This window comes from Bubalus bubalis, chromosome 19 (assembly GCF_019923935.1).
Source record: "Bubalus bubalis isolate 160015118507 breed Murrah chromosome 19, NDDB_SH_1, whole genome shotgun sequence".
In the NCBI taxonomy this organism is placed as follows: domain Eukaryota; kingdom Metazoa; phylum Chordata; class Mammalia; order Artiodactyla; family Bovidae; genus Bubalus; species Bubalus bubalis.
The window spans coordinates 53,762,484-53,785,080 of NC_059175.1; the positions used below are offsets into that span (position 1 = coordinate 53,762,484).

Here is a 22,597-nt window from a genome sequence, read left to right on the forward strand (position 1 = left end):
CAGTGACCGAGTTTATTTTCTTGGACTCCAAAATCAGTATAAATAGTGAATGTAACGGCAGCTACAAAATAAAAAAGATGCTTGCTTCTCGGAAGAAAAACTGTGACAAACCTTCACAGCATGTTAAAAAGCAAAAATAAAATAAAAAAACAGAGACATTACTTTGTGGACAAAGGTCCATATAGTCAAAGCTATGGCTTTTCCAGTAGTCATGTATGGATGTGAGAGCTCTACCATGAAGTAGGTTGAGCACTGAATAATTGATGTTTTCTAATTGTGGTGCTGGATAAGACTTTTGAGAATCCCTTGGTAAGCAAGGAGATCAAACTAGTCGATCCTAAAGGAAATCAACCTTGAACATTCACTGGAAGGACTGATGCTTAAACTGAAGCTCCAATATGTTGACCACCTTCTGTAAAGAGCCAACTCATTGAAAAAGACCCTGATGCTGGAAAAGATTGAGGGCAGGAGGAGAAGAGGGCAACAGAGGACGAGATGGCATTCCTGACTCAATGAACATGAGTTTGAGCAACTCTGGGAGATGGTGAAGGACAGGGAAGCCTGGCGTGCTACAGTCAGTGGAGTTGCAAAGAGTCAGACATGACAGGACCAGACATCAACAATAAACTATAGAACTTTTCCTGCACTCGAGAAAAATCATCAAGTTTCCTTCTGATTATCCATCAATTTATTCTATTTATAGTCAGAAGGCAATAACAACAGCAACAACAAAATTCTGTCCAGAGACTAGTTGTACTTTAAGTGAGAAAAAATTCAGCAATTATGTAAATGTTCAGTTCATATATAAATGATACGGTAATATGGAGTGAAATAATGAAGAGAAGGATAGAATGTGTGTGTTTGTGTGTGTGTGTTTGAGGGGCTGGGGGGCTTTTACCAGGATCTCTTGCTGAGAAAATACTGGCTGAGTGGTGATGGAAAAGAATATAAGGAGTGACCCTTGGGACTATATGCTGCTGCTAAGTCGCTTCAGTCGTGTCCGACTCTGTGCGACCCCATAGATGGCAGCCCACCAGGCTCCCCCATCCCTGGGATTCTCCAGGCAAGAGTACTGGAGTGGGGTGCCATTGCCTTCTCCGAGGGACTATATGGAGGAAGTTAATCACGTCTGTATCTTGAGGCCCTTTCTTCACATTCACTTCATGAAAGCACATCCCCTTCTGGTCCTACTTGCCCTGACCACTCATTCTCACTACTTCGATATTTCTTCGCTTCTCCTTTGCAAACTAACGGGCTCAGTACTTGGAGACGAATTTATCTTTTAACTCTGATGCATATTGGTGGTTTGTTTCACTTGTAAAATATTGAAATGGAGTGAATGAAAATGGGTAAAATATTCTTAGTAATCATGTCAGTTTTTGAAATGCATGTACTATATTTCACATGCAGAAAATACTATTTTTCTGGCTCTTCTTCCCCTCTGTCTGTTTTCAGTTTCTCTACAGAAACACTGCAAAGAGGATACCTAAGCTTTTGGATACCATTTTTTTTAAAGGGAAAATATTATCTTATTCGTTTCAAATGTTGTTTTTAAAGATTGTGATGAGTATAAATATTGGAATGTGTGTATTGCTCTTAAGCTACTTGGAATATTTAATTTATGTATTCTAACTTTCTCTGTTCCTTAAAGTACATAAAGTCCAAATTTTGGCATTGCTTTCTCTCAAACACCAGGATGAAAAATATATCATAAAGCTCTGCATGATTTAGTTTTACTTCTGTCACTGTTTTACAGATTTGAGGCACATCACATTCCTTTTGGGACTCAGAGTCTTCCTCTCTAAAATTCAGGGTCTAGATCATGATCTCAGAGGTCTCCTGAAACAAAAATTATGATTCTAGTGCCTTTGTGTTTTCTGACTGAGCCCAACATGTACTGAAAGGCTGTTCTACATCAACACTGGGATAGTTGTATTTTTACAAACAATACTTCATGTCTCCCCAAACAGGTGTTCACACAAAACCTTACAACTAATTGGCCTCAAGATACTGTGGGTAATAAAGGAAAACACACACATACACATTAAATATTTGTGCCATTCTGGAAAAAAAAAATTGTGAATGATTGTAAGGTATGCCATACTACATTTCTTAAAGTCTAATGCAAGGGAGAGCAAATTAGTTAATTCTGTCATTAGAATAAGCATTTGAAAACACTCAAGTTGGATATTGAAATGTTATAATTGAAATCAAGGAAAGAGCTAAGTTAAATTTACTCTTAATTTTGTTTTTTCTTTAGGTTATTCATACCATCAGTGCCACTGATAAAGACGATTTTGCCAATGGACCAAGGTTTAACTTCTTTCTTGATGAACCTCTGTCTATAAACCCAAACTTCACTCTGAAAGATAATGAAGGTGAACATGCATTCATATATTTTTTGATCTTTTTGGTATCTGCTTTGACTTGATATGGAGTAGGACTGAGCAGCTTTGGTCGATTCTGATATACCCATGAACAGCTTGCAAATCAACATTCAAAGTCAGTTTGACGTTAATGTGTTATGATCTGTGAATAGCTTGTATTTAAAATTGAGCCATATGTACAAATAACTTCCATTGAGTTTATTCAGAAGCATCCCTTTAAACCAGAAACGTACATGTAATATGCTCTTGGGCAAATTTTAAGAGAAATCTTAGCTGACAAACATGTTTATGAGAGCTGCTATAACTGCTAGGAGGTAGAAAAAATTTAAATTAGGAAAAATGAAAAATATGTCCTAGGGAGATTTAGGAAAGGAAATGTGATGTTTGAAATCATCTTGCATTAGCCAGGCTATCAGGATGTGATGTACAAATTATATTTCCTCTTGTTATTATGAATATTTTTCTAAAATATGGGTAGATGCATATGCATAATTACAGAGCATTGTGGAATTTTTTGAATTATTTTCGTTTAACCTTCTCTATTGTGTGGAGGAAAAATAACACCATAATAACTAGAGAAGATTTACCAAGATTTAGAATCCCTTGTTGGATAAAATCTATTCTTCTGTATGCAAGGGAAGCAGCAAGTTATTCAATATGTACAGTGTTCTGATTGGCATCAACTTTCTTGTCATAAATGTTTTTGATCACATTTATCTGAATATGCTATTATTTAAGACTTAACAATAGCCTCTGAATGCCGTAAAAGAAACAATGACACATACATTTTGGAGTAAATAGTTGACGACTTCTCTGTACTCCTCATGGAGCATTTTCAAATTCAGAAGAAATCCCTGACATCCCAGTGAACGGTTTACTCATTATCCCAAGCTTCTTTAAATTATTATAATAGGGGTACTAAATTGTGCAAGTGGCTGTTGCAAAATTCATCCAAAAATACCAAACTTGTTTGTTGTTATCATTTAAAATATCCCTGTGGTCAGCTCTACTTATGGCAATACATATTTATCCATGTTTGTGTATGACAAATCATATTAATTGACTATAGTATATTTGTTTACATATGTACATCTCACCCAAAAATCCCAAATGTATTTATTACAATTAACTATGCTAAATATGTAAAAATAAATTCATATTGTCCATATTCAAATAATTGCATATTTAGAGAACATTCAACTTTCTGCCTTAGTAGATTGAAATCTACCATATTTAGAAACCCATATTTAGAAAGCATATATATATTTCAGTTGAGTTTTTCCATTCCAATAACATTTTATTATACATTTTAAAAGTAATTTTAATGTGATGATATAAATAAAAATTGACTTAGATTTAATGATGTGTTATAATCAAGCTATTTAATATAAATAACTCCCAAAGTATTTTAGAAAAACAAGAGAGTATTACTTGTTTAAACCCACATTAGTGACTAAAAGTCCTTTACTCAAGATTATTACATCTGACATTTTTCAATTTAATTAATGGATATATTCAAAAGGCCACCGTTCCGTTATTTGACAATGTTACCAGTTCTAGTAACTCAAACTGAAGAAACCCCACTCAAATATATATACACTTTTGAAATGTTTCTAATGCCGATGTAAATGTTTCAACATTTATTTTAACCATGTATATGAATGTTTTAAATCATCTATGCTATATCAAGTATGTGATACCTACAGACAGTTGTGTAGGGGTAAAGATGTTTTAACTTATTTTTAAATGGATTTAATTTATTTAAACATATTTGGGAGTGTATGAAATTATAAATAGCACCAATAATTTATTTTGGATAGAAAAAGCAACAAGATTCTGAAGAAAAAAAAAAGAGATGCTAATACAGCAATAAATACATGTGCTTGAACAGTTTTGTTTATGCTAGATAAGACAAACCACCTAACTTCTCTCAACTTATTCTTAAATCCATTAAGTTGTGGTTTGAATTATTTACTTTGTAGCTTTGGGGAATGAATGACACTGTGTGTAAGAGGATTACAGTCAAGATGGCTTTTTCTCCAAACAGAAAGCAGTTATGGATAATAATTTATAAAGATGAAATTTAATATGGGGTTTATTGTGGGCTTCCCTTGTGGCTCAGCTGGTAAAGAATCCGCTTGCAATGCGGAAGACCTGGGTCTGATCCCTGCGTTAGGGAGATCCCCTGGAGAAGGGAACAGCTATTCACTCCAGTGTTCTGGCCTGGAGAATTTCATGGACTGTATAGTCCATGGGGTCACAAAGAGTCTAACAGGACAGTAGCTAAGTCATGTCCAACTCTTTGTGACCTATGGACTGTAGCCTGCCAGGCTCCTCTGTCCTCCACTATGTCCTGGAATTTGCTGTTTCATGTGCATTGAGTAGGTGATGCTGTCTAACCATCTCATCCTCTGTCTCCCCCTTCTCCTCTTGCCCTCAAACTTTCCCAGCACTAGATCTTTTCCAGTGAGTCAGCTGTTTGCATCATATGTCCAAAGCATTGGAGCTTCAGCTTCAGTGACAGTTCTTCCAATGAATATTCAGGGTTGACTTCCCTTAGGATTTACTGATTTGATCTCTGGGCAGTCCAAGGGACTCTAAGAGTCTTGGAATACCCATACCAAAATGAATATATATATATATATATATATATATATATGTATATATATATATACACACACACATATATTCATGGGTATATAAACAGCTCTCAGGACATCAACCAGAACAAAAACAAAGAAAGTAAGAGTTGCCAAATCTAAGCCTACAGCTTGAGCATTGCATTCTGTGAGTTAGTAGACATTTACATGCCATCAAAACACAGAAAAATCTAGAAGAAAAAATTAATAGCATTATTTTCTGTGCCCACTGCTTATAACAGAGCAGAACAACAGAAAGCAGACAGAGCCTCCAAGCCAGGATGAATGATCAGAAAGTCATCAGTTTAGTGGCATCTCCAAAAACTGTTTATGGCAAAGATTTATTGCAGAGAAAAAGCTGTTTCAAAAGTTAGACACAGAGAAATGCATTATATTGATAAGCCTGAATATCAAAATATTAAGATAGTCAATAGATAATAAGATAATGAGAAAATGAATTAACTCTGAATAATGCAAAATATATAAATGAACAGAAAAAAGTGAATATTAATGTTTTTAATGTTTAGCATTTAAAAAATTTTAAAAAAGTGACATCTTTTGAAAAAGACTAAGAAGTTATATGAAATGAGACAATGAAATTAAATGTTTGCATAAATATAATTTCAAAATATTTATCAAAATAAAGCTATAGTTTTCTCATAGTTAAAAAATTATATAAAGTTATATGAAAATATATATTTAGTGTTATATACATAACTGTATAAACCTATAAGTAGATGTTAAACTCTTGTTTTATATATACTATGCACATGTATATATCATGTATGAATGCATGCATGCTCAGTTGCTAAGATATGTCTGATTCTTACAACCCCATGGACTATAGACTATCCAGCTCCTCTGTCCATGGGATTCTCCAGGCAAGAAAACAAGAGTGGGCTGCCATTTCCTTCTCCAATATATCATGTATACATAAGATATATATTAAAATATAGGTATTAAATATATAAAATGTATAAAAGCTATATTTATAAATTTATATTTAGATATATATACACACACTAAGCATATATACATTATCCATATATTTAAAATTTAATTATGTGTAAATATATATGTATATATACAAACACACATACAGACCAAAAGAAAGAACAATAGGAAAAAAATTAATAGCATTACTTTTAGACAGGACACAAAGAGAGATTTAACAAGCCAGATGGAATTCCATTAATTCAAGCAAAGTTCAGACAGGTCAAAATTTTAAAATATTGTGAGAACACTTAGATACGGAAGATAATATATTCAGAAGAATTAGGAATAAATTACATCAACAAGCAATATATAGATAAATTAAATTGTACAGCAATTTTTTAAAGTTAAAAATATGTAGACCCTGATGAACATGAATAACAAAAAGAAGTAGAAATTCAATTCTATACTTAAATATGCCAGTTTAAAAGTGTTAAATCTCAAAAATAAAGATAAAAAATATTAATCAAAATAAAAGTGAGGATACATTAAAAGTAATAATAATTTGCTCAGCTCTAAAGTAGATTCCTGTTAGAAAAACTATATGACAGAAATGATAGCAATTATATAATCAAATTGCTAAAGGAAAAAAATTTCCATTGTCAACCTTTTCTATATTTAGTTAACAGTGGTAAACAATCAGGAATTAAGGGAAGACAGTAAGTAAAGTCATTTTCCAGTGTATAAAAAAATAAAATTTTTATTTTTAGCTACTGATGTTTTGACAAATATTATATTAATCTTTGCCTTCATGATCTCTGCAAGAAATAATAGACCAAAAAGGCTTATAATTGATATTGGATTTCTAACATAAAGAAATTTGAAGAGTTAACACTAAATTAATAGAATAAGAATTTATAATTTCCAAAGTAAAGCAATTTTTTAAAAAGGTAAATCTTATTTTATCAATAGAACAGAGGCCAGAAAGTAGAATAAAACATTCAAATAAACACAATGACAATATTTTGTGTAGAAAGTAGTTTAAATATATGATAGTCACACTCAGATTAAATATTATTCTTAAAGATATTTTATTTTTAAAATATAGTGTTATATGCTGCTTACAAGAGATATATCAAATTCAAAATGTGATTGGAAATTTATATAAAAAGGTAGAATATTTAGCTATTGCTGACTGAAAAAGTTGGTTTAAAGCTCAACATTCAGAAAACTAAGATCATGGCATCTGGTCCCATCATTTCATGGGAAATAAATGGAGAAACAGTGGAAACAGTGTCAGACTTTATTTTGGGGGGATCCAAAAATCACTGCAGATGGTGATTGCAGCCATGAAATTAAAAGACACTTTCTCCTTGGAAGGAAAGTAAGCATCATATTCAAAAGCAGAGGCATTACTTTGCCAAAAAAGGTCCATCTAGTCAAGGCTATGGTTTTTCCAGTGGTCATGTATGGATGTGAGAGTTGGACTGTGAAGAAAGCTGAGCACCAAATAATTGATGCTTTTGAACTGTGGTGTTGGAGAAGACTCTTGAGAGTCCTTTGGACTGCAAGGAGATCCAACCAGTCCATTCTAAAGGATATCAGTCCTGGGTGTTCTTTGGAAGGACTCATGCTGAAGCTGAAACTCCAGTACTTTGACCACCTCATGCAAAGAGTTGACTCATTGGAAAAGACTCTGATGCTGGGAGGGATTGGGGTCAGGAGGAGAAGGGGATGACAGAGGATGAGATGGCTGGATGGCATCACCGACTCGATGAACATGAATTTGGGTGAACTCTGGGTAATTGGTGATGGACAGGGAGGCCTGGTGTGCTGCGATTCATGGGGTCACAAAGAGTCGGACACGACTGAGCGACTGAACTGAACTAAAGAATACAACAAATCACAAACTTGTTTTTTTAAAGCACATTCCTTTATTTACCTTGCATTTCTAAGAGTTAGCAGTTTCTTATGAGTTCACTCAACTGGCAGTTGTTTCGGTCTTAGGATACATTCAACCACTACTAATTGAAATTAGCTAATCAGCATTGTACTGAGTGTTCCTCTCAGTCCAGAAAGATAAATCAAAAACAAAAGAACAATAATAAATAGAAACAAAACACAAGATTATCATTGTTAACAAATGAGATGCAATTGCCTCTGTGAAAAGTCAAGCACAGAAACATCTTAAGAAACAATAAGACTGATTGATTGACAAATTTTGGAACATAAATAAATGCCCCAAATGTCTAGATTTCTTACATGAAAAATATGAATAAATAGTATTGGTAAATTTAAAATGATAAAAACAAGTCAAACAAATTAACAAAATTCTTATCAGATCATGAGGAAAAATGTCCAATAAATAATGACCAAGTTCACCATTATCAAAAGCAATGCTACTGAAAATATTTTTTTAAAAAGCAGAAAAATAATGTATTTATGCAATTAGTAAATCAAAATACTAGAATTACCATGTTAATTTGAAAGTTAAATATGGTGGTGTTTTAGTCATTAGGTCATGTCTGACTCTTGCATCCCATGGACTCTACAGGCTACCCTGCCAGGCTTCTGTGTCCATAGGATTTTCCAGGCAAGAATACTGGAGTGGTTTGCCATTTCCTTCTCCAGGGTATCTTCCCTGACCCAGGGATTGAATCTGTCTCCTGCATTGCAGACAGATTCTACACTGACTGAGCTTATCATAAACTGAATTTAACTGGGGCTTCCATCGTGGCTCAGAAGGTACACAGTCTGCCTGGAATGCAGGAGTCACAGATTCCATCCCTCCGTCAGGAAGATCCCCAGAGAAAGCTATGGCCACCCACTCCAGTATTCTTCCATGGAGAACTCCATAGACAGAGGAGCCTGGTGAACTACAGTCTATGGGATCTCAAAGAGTCAGACACTACTGAGCAATTAACATACACAAATGTAATTTTTATCATAACCTGAAATTAATAATCTGTGAATAAAATGCAAACAGTAATGGACTGAGAAAGAGCAAAACTGTAGTAAAGGAAGATGAAGGAAGTATAAAGTTAAAGGAAGGAGAAAGAGGACATATCCCTGTAGGTACTGAAATATTATAAGATGGTAAAGATTTACATCTCTATTTATGTATGTAAGAAATGGCTGCCAACTAAAGCAGTAAGTATTTGGATTACTTTCTTTTTGAATGGATGTATTTGCCTTGATATGACTCTTGCTGCCTTGAGCAGAATGTGACTCAAGGAATAATCCCTTATTTCCTCTAAAGTGAAAGTTTTAGCCCCCCAGTCCTGTCAGACTCTTTGGGACCCCATGGATTATAGCCCGCCAGACTCCTCTGTCCATGGGATTCTCCAGGCAAGAGTACTAGAGTGGCTTGCCATTTCCTTCTTCAATTATAAAAATATGAAGGCATTATGAGCCCTGACTGCTGGCTTTTCTTTCTTTTTTTAAAATTTCTTTTTGTAATGCAACTGACTAAAATTTGATTGATTGATAGAATCCACTTCAAAGAGGCACCCATTTCAAAGATGGAAGTCTTGACTAAACACGTTGCCAGCCGCTGGTAGGTGAAAAACCAGCTCCCTCATTTCCCTTTGTTCTAGAGATTTTTGGATGATTTCAGTAACTGATACCTTGGACTTGTTTGTTTGTTTTATTTTTTCCTTTTCCTCAACTTTAAATTCTTGCTCTTATGTTTTAAATTCATCCATAAAGAGAGAGTTTGAGAAACTCTCGGCCTCTGCCCTTGACCACAATGAAAGCTGAACTGCAAGATAAGACAGATAATTTAATAATATTCCTGCCTGGAAGAATGTCAAATGGTAATAAATTTCTTCAGAGAGAGTTTGTCATTTTATTGGATGAACAATTAGAGAGGGACATTATTACTGGTGAACCACAGAGACATCATGGGTTTAGTTCCTATCCACCACAATAAATCAATTATAATAAAATGAGTCCCATGATTTTTTCCAATGCATATAAAAGTGGTGTGTACATTTTAATCTGTTAAGTATGAAATAATGTTATGTCTAAAAATATGCATAATTTAATTAAAATATTTTATTGCTAAAAGCAATAATCACCATCTGAGTAATTAGTGAGTCATACTATTTTTTGCAATAGTAACATCAAAGACCCCTGATCACAGATCACCAAAACAAATATACTAATAATGAAAAAGTTTGAAATATTGTGAGAATTACTCAAACGTGACACAGAGACCAGAAGTGAGCAAAGGCTGTTGGAAAAATAGTGCCAATAGACTTGTGTGACACAGGTTGTTGAAAAACTTCAATTTTTTAAACAAACACAGTGTCTGCAAAACACAGTAAAGCAAAGCAAGATTAAAGGGGGCATGCCTGTACATAGAGGCTTATGGAAGCTTCCTGGTGGGAGAGACTGACTGAGGGAGAAACTGGGTCTTGTTCTGATTGGCGGGGCCATGCTCAGTAAATAGTTTATCTAATTTCCTGTTGATGGGTGGAGCTGTGTTTCCTCCCTGCTATTTACCTGGGGCCAAACTATGGTGGAGGTAATGAAGATAATGGTGACCTCGCTCAAAAGATCCCATGCATGTACTGCTACACTCAGTGCCCCCAACCCTGCAGCAGGCCACCACTGACCCACACCTCCCCCGGAGACTCCTGGACACCCACAGACAAGTCCGGGGCAGTCTCCTGTGGGGTCACTGCTCCTTTATTCTGGGTCCTGGTGCACAAGGTTCTGTTTTGCCCTCCGAGAGTCTATTTCGCAGGCCTGTGTAAATACTGGCAGCTCTATGGTGGGGTAATGGCAACCTCCTCCAAGAGGGCTTATGCCATACCCAAGTCTGCTGCACCCAGGGCCTCTGTCCCTGCAGCGGACCATACCTCCAACAACCCATACATCCATAGGAGACGCTCAAACACAGTTCTGTCTCAGTCTCTGTGGGGATCTCTCAGTCCTGGTGTTCATAAGGTTTGTTTGAACCCTCTGAGCATCTCTGGTGGAAATGGGGTTTGATTCTAAATGCGAATTTGCCCCTCCTACCATCTTGCTGGGGCTTCTCCTTTACCTTGGACATGGGGTATCTCCTCACAGCCACTTCAGTGCCTACCTTCTTACTGGGGTTTCTCTGACTTTGAACATGGTGTATCTCCACAGGGCCTATCCAGCGCCTCGCAGCCACTGCTTGCTGCTCCATAAGTCTCTTATCATTCTCTATCAGAGGGCAGACAGACTGAAAAGCACAATCACAGAGAACTAACTAATTTAATCACATGGACCACAGCCTTGTATAACTCAATGAAACTATGAGCCATGTCATGTAGGGCCACCTAAGATGGACGGATCATGGTGGAGAGTTCTGACAAAATGTGGTCCACTGGAGAAGGGAATGGCAAACCACTTCAGTATTTTTGCCATGAACCATATGAAAAAGAAAAAAGATAGGACACTGAAAGATGAATTCCCTGGTTCTTTAGGTGCCCAATTTGCTACTGGAGATCAGTGGAGAAATAACTCCAAAAAGAATAAAGAGATGGAGTCAAAGCAAAAACAACACCCAGTTGTTGATGTGACTGGTGATAGAAGCAAGGTCTGATGCTGTAAAAAGCAATCTTGCATAGGAACCTGGATTGTTAGGTCCATGAATCAAGGCAAATTGGAAGTGGTCAAACAGGAGATGGCAAGAGTGAACATCAACATTTTAGGAATCTGTACACTAAGATGGACTGGAATGGGTGAATTTAACTCAGATGACCATTATATCTATTACTGTGGGCAGGAATCCCTTAGAAGAAATGGAGTAGCCATCATGGTCAACAAGAGAGTCCAAAATGCAGTACTTGGATGCAGTCTCAAAAATGACAAAATGATCTCTATTCATTCCAAGGCAAACCATTCAATATCACAGCAATCCGTTTATGCCCCGACCAGTAATGCTGAAGAAGCTGAAGTTGAATGGTTCCATGAAGACCTACAAGACCTTCTAGAATTAAAACCCAAGAAAGATGTCCTTTTCATTATATTGGACTGGAATGCAAAAGTAGGAAATCAAGAAACACCTGGAGTAACAGATGAATTTGGCCTTCAAGTACTGAATAAAGCAGGACAAACGCTAATAGAATTTTGCCAAGAGAATGCACTGGTCATAGTAAACACCCTCTTCCAACAACATAAGAGAAGACTCTACAAATGGACATCACCAGATGATCAACACCAAAATCAGATTGGTTGTATTCTTTGCAGCCAAAGAGGGAGAAGCCCTATACAGTCAGCAAAAGCAAGACTGGGAGCTGACTGTAGCTCAGATCATGAACTTCTTATTGCCAAATTCAGACTTAAATTAGAGAAAGTACAGAAAACCACTAGACCTTTGAGGTATAACCTAAAACAAATCCCTTACAATTATACAGTGGAAGTGAGAAATAGATTTAAGGGACTAGATCTGATAGACAGAGTGCCTGATGAACTATGGACGGAGGTTCGTGACACTGTACAGGAGACAGGGAGCAAGACCGTCCCCAAGAAAAAGAAATACAAAAATGCAAAATGGTTGTCTGAAGTGGCTGTGAAAAGAAGAGAAGCCAAAAGCAAAGGAGAAAAGGAAAGATATAATCATCTGAATTCAGAGTTCCAAAGAATAACAAGGAGAGATAAGAAAGCATTGCTCAGTGATCAATGCAAAGAAATAGAGGAAAACAACAGAATGGGAAAGACTAGATGTCTCTTCAAGAAAATTAGAGATACCAAAGGAATATTCCATGCCAAGATGTGCTCAATAAAGGACAGAAATGGTATGGACCTAACAGAAGCACAAGATATTAAGAAGAGGTGGCAAGAACACACAGAAGAACTGTACAAAAAAGTTCTTCATGACCCAGATAATCACAATGGTGTGATCACTCACCTAAAGCCAGACATGCTGGAATGTGAAGTCAAGTGGGCCTTAAGAAGTATCACTATGAACAAAGCTAGTGGAGGTGATGGAATTCCAGTTGAGCTATTTCAAATCCTAATAGATGATGCTGTGAAAGTGCTGCACTCAATATGCCAGCATATTTGGAAAACTAGGCAGTGGCCACATGACTAGAAAAGGTCAGTTTTCATTCCAGTCTCAAAGAAAGGCAATGCCAAAGAATGCTCAAACTACCACACAATGCACTCATCTCACACACTAGTAAAGTAATGTTCAAAATTCTCCAAGCCAGGCTTCAACAGTACGTGAACTGTGAAAGGCAGAGGAACCAAAGATCAAATTGCCAACGTCCACTGAATCATCGAAAAAGGGAGTTCTAGAAAAAAAACATCTATTTCTGCTTTATTGACTCTGCCAAAGTTGTTGACTGTGTAGATCACAATAGACTGTGTGGATCATAATAAACTGTGGAAAATTCTGAAAGAGATGGGAATACCAGACAACCTGACCTGCCTCTTGAGAAATCTGTATGCAGGGCAAGAAGCAACAGTTAGAACTGAACATGGAACGACAGACTGGTTCCAAATAGGAAAAGGAGTACATCAAGGCTGTATATAATCACCATGCTTATTTAACTTCTATGTAGAGTACATCATGAGAAACGCTGGATTAGATGAAGCACGAGCTGGAATCAAGATTGCCAGGAGAAATATCAATAACCTCAGATATGCAGATGACACCACCCTGATGGCAGAAAGCAAAGAAGAACTAAAGAGCCTCTTGATGAAAGTGAAAGAGAAGAGTGAAAAAGTTGGCTTACAGCTCAACATTCAGAAAACAAAGATCATGGCATCCAGTCCCATCACTTCATGGCAAATAGATGGAGAAACAGTGGAAATAGTGGCAGACTTTATTTTTTTGGGCTCCAAAATCACTGCAGATGGTGATTGCATCAATGAAATTAAAAGATTCTTACTCCTTGGGAGAAAAGTTATGACCAACCTAGACAGCATATTAAAAAAGCAGAGAAACTGCTTTGCCAACAAAAGTCCATCTAGTCAGGCTATGGTTTTTCCAGTAGTCATGTATGGATGTGAGAGTTAGACTATAAAGAAAGCTGAGTGCTAAAGAATTGATGCTTTTGAACTGTGGTGTTGGAGAAGACTCTTGATTGTCCCTTGGACTGCATGGAGATCCAAACAGTCCATCCTAGAGGAGATCAGTCCTGAATATTCATTGGAAAGACTGATGTTGAATCTGAAACTCCAATGCTTTGGCCGCCTTATGAGAAGAGCTGACTCATTGGAAAAGACCCTAATGCTGGGAAAGTTTGAAGGCAGGAGGCAAAGGGGACGACAGAGGATGAGATGGTTTGATGGCATCACTGACTCAATGGACATGAGTTTGAGTAGGTTCTGGGAGTTGGCAATGGACAGGGAGGCCTGAAGTGCTGCAGTCCATGGGGTCGCAAAGAGTCAGACATGACTGAGTGAATGAACTGATGCAATGTACATTAATCCAATCAGGGTTGAACTAAGTCAAAGCTAATAGGCAGTTTTCTTTACATTCAGTCTGTCTCTGATTTATTCTCATCCCTAAGGCATGACCCTCTAGGGCTTTCAACAAAGATTTTTGTTTACTGGGACCTTCACCCTGGTCCCCTTCCTTAATCATTATCTGTTCAACAGGAAGAGATGGTGGGGGATAAAAATAATAAGCCTCTTCTTTCTGCTTTTCCACTTAGAGGTTTTTTTTGTTGTTGTTGTTGTTTTTTGTTTGTTTTTGTTTTTGCAGTTTACTAAGTTTTATTTATTTATTTATTTTTTACTTTACAATATCCACTTAGAGTTTTAAATCTCTACTAAACTTTCAATTTAAAATTTCAATTTAACAAATGTCTTTAGGGAGAATCAGCCACATTAAGACTCCTCAATTTTCAGTATGACTGTGTGCTCAGGAGACTTCTAAAAGTTCTTTTTTCTCTGTACCTAGCTTGGTATCCCAGCCTCTTGTTAGCTCCTGGTATAATCAAATACATTGTAATCCACAGTTCAGCTCCACCCATTTTTGCCCTCTCAAGCATCTAATCCCTCTACTTACCTTGCCTCTCTATTGTCATTAAACAGACATTTCCTTGAAGATTTCAGGTTTTTCTTAGTTATCGGTTAGTCAAAAACTACTATTTTATCCAGACTGTGTATTATATCACAAGAACCATTTGGCTAGTTTCATTAAAGAGTTGGGATATAAACAGGTCTTAGAAGAAAGGACACAGTTCATTAATAATCTAATTATTATTAAGATGCTGGCAGCCTGGTTATTCATTAATATTGGACAGATATTTGTTCTTAAAAATATAATTAAAACTGGTTCAGAATCCCATCTTATGTACTGAGAAAAACCAAGAATCTCTGTGAAAATTCTGAGGATTATGAGAGTAGATCATACAACAGTGTTACTCTTTGTGCCATTCACCAATTTAACCAGTTTTCTCCTTATTCTCTGGCTCTTGCTTTCCCTGCTACTCCCCTATGCCTGTTATGTACTCAAAGCACAAACTTTTACTAGAGGTAGGGTAAACAGACTGCAGGGAAAGAGCAGCCCAGCTTAGCAGATATCTGAAATGGATAACAGATGAAGGAAATTATAGCTTAAAAATTATGTCAAACTCATATTGAAAAACAAAACAACTCTTTACTGGGATCACATATACTGCTAAATAAATTAAACCTCTGAATGGATCCTGAAAATCACCTCCAAGGCAGTGGTCCAAAAAAGTTTAGGTACTGACCCAATGGTACCCAATAAATCTTACCCTATTGGAGCAATCCCTGGGAATCAGCTTGAAGGATCTCCCTAAGTGGTTGATTATAGAACACTGCAGGGTCGTGCAGGTGGAAGGACAGAGGCAAACACACATTGAAATGTGATAGAGTAGGGCCAGGTTCTCTTGGGCAGTTGCTGATTCCTTTTTGCTAATTTAGTTTTCAGCAGTATCAGTGGAGTCAGTGTCCTTGGGGACCTTCTCTCTAGTCCTTTGAACCTTGTGGCATTTTAATATGTCTCCTATCATCAACTGACCTCCAGTCACTTCCCCTTTTTTTGTCAAAGTCTTGGGAACACTTTCTCCATCCATACTCAGAATCATAACTCTGGAAAAATTCAATGCCCCAAAGAGCAAGTTGGCCAGCACATTCGTCATCCAACATTCGACACCCAACAGTGATGCCAAAGCAGATTCATGTCTTTAAATGATACCTGTGGATGTTTGATACCCTGCACCTCCTTCATTGTACTACTTCCAACATGTGAGCTCTCCCCATTTAGATGATAAGTTCTGTGAAGGCAGGGATTTTTGTCTGACTTATTTGCTGCTGTTAATATATTCTTAACTGCAATGCAGGAGACCTGGGTTTGATCCCTGGGTCAGCAAGATCCCTTTGAGAAGGGAATGGCTGCCCACTCCAGTGTTCTTGCCTGGAGACATTCCGTGGACAGAAGGAGCCAAGCAGGTTACCGTCCATGGGGTCACAAAGAGTTGGACACAGCTGAGCGACATTCACTCACTTACTCAACTCCTACCAGAGAGCCAGACACAGAGGATATTTTAGATTTTTTAAAAATTTGTTAAATTAAAAAAAGAAAAAGAAGGTGAAGGAAGCAACATAGAAGAATGTTTCAGAGCTCTACTCAGGAAACAGGTTGCCTCAATTTGAAAACTGCTTCTTCTGCTAAATAATTATGTGTGAGGCCATAGTCATATTCCTGTGCTGTGTGCCTGTTTCCTCTTTCATCAAATGGAGACAGAGAGACCGTTATTCCTATTTCATTTTTATGAAGAGGGATCAAAATATAAAGAATTTGAGATCATGTGCAAAATGTTGCATGTTTTAAAGGGCGCATTAAAAATAACTAAGAATTAAATAAATAAATACATGGAAAATGACAATGAAATATCTGAAGGAACATGTGTGAAGGAATATATCAGTTTAAGATTAAAAATTATGTATATAATCCCAGAGAAATTCCCTAACTTAATAGATAAGAAATAATTTTACAAATTTCCAGAAAATGAATTTAAATTGTAAACAGATTAAATGATGCTGAAGTATTCATTTGCAAAATTACAAGCTAATAGTTCATGGACTTTCTTTTAGTAACATTTCAAAAAGAGAACTACAATCAAATACATCTCTTCCTATCTAAGATAATGTTCATCTGACAGTTAAGGAAGGGTATTTTAAAATGCTAAAAGCCTCAGAAAATATAAAAACTATTTGTCAATCATAGTAAAATCCTAATGATAAAATATTTGCAACTACAACAGCCAAATGAATATAAGATAAAAATAGATTTCTGAAAAAGTAAAAACAATATAAAACAAACAATATATGATTAAATATCAAATAGAAATGATTTAAGTGCCACATACATTCACATGGAAAAGTAATAATTTAATATGTTAGAAAATATAATACTTTTTAAGATATGTTTTTCAACACACTTTGAATATTTTCAGTAAGAATGTACTCATGTATTGCATAGAGTTAAAAATATAGAAAAACACCTTGAAATACATACACACACACACACACACACACGTGCACACACACACACACACTCAGCCTTATCCCCACCCCTGACACTTCACACTGGTCTGTTCAGCATGTTCTTCTCCAATCTCACACTGTATTACTATTCACCACCATTCTTACTCTCTTTTTTAGAATGTTTTCTTCTAAAAGAAATTCTATAGTCAGCTCTTAAGTTAGTTGCTTTTTTTTTTTCCCCCTTGCCTTCAGTCTTCAAGGCACTGTCTGATGTGTTTGAGGCAATGATATAAGCTGTTCAGAATGCAAGAAAATAAAACACACAGCTTCTGCTTTCAAAGGACTCTCCACCTACCTAGGAAAATAAAGATGATATGAATGTAACTCACAGCTGAAGGCAGTGAAATGTGAGTTTCTTTAGAGGGATGACTGGAAGTCACATCATTAAAAGAAGTGGGACATGATTTGCCTTTACAGAATGGAGTCTTGTTCCCCTAGCTGGAGCAGATTAGAGAATATTTTTCAATGATATGGGGAATGAAGACAGCATAGAGATGACAGAATGTGACATTTGTCTTAAGAATTTAGCCAAAGAGATGACAAAGCAAAAACATGTGCATTTTAATTCGCTATTAAAAACACTAGGCATGAAACACTGTGCTGTATTTTGTGCTCCCCCCACCGAAATAGACAAGATATTCTGCCATTAATTCTTTACTTGCTCTAGTACCAAATTGTGATAGATAAAAACATTTTTATTAAACACAAGTCTTCAACATTTATGTGGGAAGTTATGACCATTAGCTATTAAAAAAAAAAAAAAAAACTTCTTTGATTTGGAAAATAGCCAAGTGATGATTTTTATTTTTCTGACAACATATACAGCAAAAGTATAATGTAAATACATTTTTTAAATAATGATATTATTTTTATCATTAATATACTGATAATAGCACAATTTTATTTAAAATGAAAAACAAGAGTTCAGATGATAATTTTTAAGTTAGAATTTAAAAGTTTTATTACCTTAAAATAACAATGAAAGCATGATATGTTTTCTGATTAAAATGTAGTTTTTCCTACAACCATCTTCTCTTTAAATTGATAGGTAAGCTTTTCTTTTTGACATAAAAAAAATCCACTGTATAATTTCAACTTCTTAACTAAGTATCTATAGCATAGATGTAATGTCTTAAAATCTGTAATGTCTTAAAATCTAGGAGTCTAGGCTTACCCCAAAGGTCTGAACGTACAGTGCTTTTGTTCATTCATCTTGTAGTAGCAAAGTGTAGCCTAATCCACCAATATAAAATCATCCTTAGTCTACAAGTCTTTTCTGCTTCATGATCTTTATATTGCCTCTGGGAGGACTAGGCTTTATTTGATGCAAGGAGATTTGCCAGACTAATTCCTAGGCTTAATTCCAATTATCAAGTGCATTTGTAAATCTTAAAGATTTTGGTAGAGAAAGAGATCATTTTTAACTATGTGTATGTTTGTATCTCTATATTCAGTTTCCTAAATCACACTTCATGTGCCTTTTAGATTGAAAAATCTTATCTTACTTTTTATTGATAATTTACTATCAAGAACATCTGTTACTCATATTTATCTCTAGGTTATCTCCTTTATATATATGTTTCCCACTTCTGTAGATGCTTCCATTCTTTAAAAATGAATGACTTCAAATAGCACATTCTTTCTAACAAAATGATTAAACTGCAATGAAAATGACCACTTTAAAGCATGTTAAATGAAAGATTCTATAGACTGTCATTTTCAACTTGTTGCAGTATATTGAAGACTTTTCCCCCTTGGTTTTATTACTTTTTATTGTTTCTTTATAATATTACTTCTAAAAGTGAAGGTTATATTATTTATAAACTGTATCATTTTTAGCAAAATACTTAATATTATTTTCAGAAAACACTGTTTTTCCTTGTGGCTGTTTGGATTTGATGAAGAATAAGTTTACATTGCATTGATTTTAAGATGTGATGTTTTCAAATTTGACTAGGAGCTGTGAAGAAAATATCTTTTGGGGCATTTTCTTTCAGATTTCACAGTCCACTGGTAGTGAAATGCAGTTATTTACTTTGATACATATTGGAAACCATAAGAGATTTTTTGTTTATTTTACACTTCTTCAGCGTTGTCAGATCCCAAGCAGTCAATATTCCCATCATTTATTTTGTCCTTCAAATGAGAACTCACAGCTGGTGTTGTAATATGCTTAATTTTTCTGCAGATTATAACCATTTAAAATTCTGTTTTTATCCACAGGGTTTCAAGAGACCATTTAGCGTTTCCTCCCATTCCTAAATAAAATAGCACATGCACAGTCAGTCCTGAGAGTAGAGTTGCAAATGATGCCTCAAACATCCTCTTGTGGATGTGGGCGCAGCTGTGCCCCAAGTCACTACCATCAGTGATGAGGCTGACACACAAGACACATTGTTTTTGTTCACCCATGAATTTCCTTTCTCCTCGTAGGCAAGTCTCAGTCTTAGTTGAGTCATACCTGACAGATTCACACTGTCCTTCATAGGAAGGCAGAGACTCAAATCTTGACTAATGAGAAGGCAAACAGTCTGTAAGCCATCATGACTCTAAAAGGGGAAAGGGTAACTTACGGAAGATTTAATGAATCTTCTGCTGTAGATAGAAAAATATGCTTTTATTCTCTCCTTAGTGATTTTAACCCCTGTTGATTTTTTTTTACATATATATATATATATATATATATATATGTATGTGATGAGATGGCTGGATGGCATCACTGACTCGATGGACGTGAGTCTTAGTGAACTCTGGGAGTTGGTGATGGACAGGGAGGCCTGGCATGCTGTGATTCATGGGGTTGCAAAGAGTTGGACATGACTGAGAGACTGATCTGATCTGATACATGTATACTCATACATATATATAGTATATATATGTGTATATATATAGTACATATATATGTATGAGTATATATGTACTATAATGTACCTTGTATTGTTTCTTTATAATATTACTTCTAAAGGTGAAGGTTATATTATTTATAAATTTTATCCTTTTTAGCAAAATACTTAATATTATTTTCAGATATATATATATATATTTTTTCATATATATATATGAGTTTGTTAGCCCACACCTTATCACCTTCTTATACACCTACTCATAGTGTCAGCAAAAAAAAGGAAAACAAAACAAAAAACAGCTGACACGTATTCTAAGCAATAAAAATATGACTGATTTTGCTATTCAGCACCACTTTGCTTTGTTTTCCTGTTGCGAAAATGTAGGTTACACTCTTGCCTTAATTCCTTCCTTGCTCAGAAACACAAAAAATGCTGCAGGAGTCGTCAACTCTACTCCCTGCCTTAAGGCAGAAGAAACTTGAAACATAGAATCTTAAATAATTTTTAAACAGGATTATGTGTTCACATTTTTTAAACTCTGTAAGAATTCATCTTAACAGTTTCCTTCAGTGTTTATAAATACCGTGTCCAAACATAATTTACTGTAGAATACTTGATTCATTCATTTCCTACCATAATTTAAAGGTATGTGATAAATACTGACAACAGCGTTTCTGCTGTAATTCATATTCCTTTTGCAGGGAGTGGATAAACTGCTGCTCTTATCTGTAGTTCTACCGTTTCTGTGGTTATATTATTGTGACATGCTTATGGATTATTTTAGATTCAGGTTTCTCTTTTAAAAAGTTCCTGTTTTTCTTCTTTACCACCCTATTCACCTAAGTTAACACTCTTATGCAAATTTATATGTGCTTTTCATGAGCAAATTTGCTGATATTCTACAAGGTTCATATTTTTGTTTCATATGTATTCATGTTCTTTTTAAAGTGAATAGTATACAGAGTCTTGTATACATAGATAGACATTATTAGTAGCAGCGAAGGGTTGAGCAGTTTTCAAATGTGGTTTTAATATGTTGATAATAGATAGGAGCTTCTTTTCAGAAATAGATATTTTCCTACTGTGCATGGGGGACTGAGGCTCAAGAGAAAATGGCAAAATAAGCTTAGAATAGCTACTCTATGGCATCTGATGAAATATTAATTTTAATAAACTGATTATTCATCTCCATTGAGAACATACTCAGTGTTACCCTCTATACTTGTTAGGGTCATTTATGATGGCTATAACTATTTAACAGCAAATTTGTGAATTTGAAAGCAGAATCTTTAGACAGTGGATGGTTGTGTTTATCAGGGATGTAAAAGATATCAAGAAGGAGTGTGGCAGATGGTGAAAAGGGTGACATTCCAGGGTGCAAATAGGAACATAATGACATATTGGATCAGAGTTCTGTGGTTTGGCAGAAACACAGTGAGGCCAGGAGGATGTTTACAAATTTAAATGAATGGGCAGAATCGAGAGTCTCAGAAACTGAGATTAAAGCAATTCTAGGATTAAAAGAATAGGAAGTCAGGAAACAGGAGAAGAATAAGAATGAACCTTAAGCAGAGACCATGAGGAGATCAAGATAGATTAGTTCATTTTGGTTTTAATTTCTTAATACATAACATAATAAGGAAACTATAACAGAAGACAATTTCCTGCCAAATGTAGTTCAAATCATTATTTACCAAGTACCTGTTATGTGAAAGGGTATTTTGCAGGAAAGCAAAAGAGTATTGTTTCCTGCATGGACTCTGATAATAGTTAAATTATGACTGTATCTTACTGCTGCTGGAAGACCAGATAAAAATGAGAATGAAATGAATCCATGAATATTTATCTCTCTAGTTGAAAATAAGGTTCTATCTCCTAGTGTTTTTTTCAGATTAAAAAAAAAAAGAAAATAAAGTTTATTCCAATTAAAGAGATATACCTCTTTAATTAAAGATCTCAAACTTTTCTGCTATTGTAATAGATTTGGAAATATCACTTTAATAGTCTGCTTGACTATGCTTGAGATGAAGTTTACCTTTATGCCTGCATGATCAACTAAGGAATTAGATGAAATGTCAGGGATTGCATGGGCACCTAGTAATTCAAGAGTTTTGAGGAATGCATGCTTTTAGTACTTTCCAAAATCAAAGGTAATTTTGAACTTTAATATAAGACATTTTTGCCCTTGGGAGTATTTTAAAAGCATGCCTAATTTTAACTTAAACTGTATTACAGTTTATGAAAGTAGCACAAAGATCGGAAACATTCAAGATCTTTCAAGATGTTG

General features: G+C 35.5%; 1 protein-coding gene across 6 annotated transcripts in view; it reads left to right on the top strand.

The window, feature by feature from the left end:
- CDH18 (cadherin 18) overlaps window positions 1-22,597 on the top strand; it is a 1,275,757-nt gene that overhangs the window by 1,232,648 nt on the left and 20,512 nt on the right. For all 6 annotated transcript variants that reach the window (XM_044932378.2, XM_025270679.3, XM_025270680.3 and 3 more), the window contains one exon: window positions 2,261-2,378. In XM_044932378.2, the coding sequence (XP_044788313.1) occupies window positions 2,261-2,378 (118 nt within the window). The remainder of the gene's footprint in view (window positions 1-2,260; window positions 2,379-22,597) is intronic.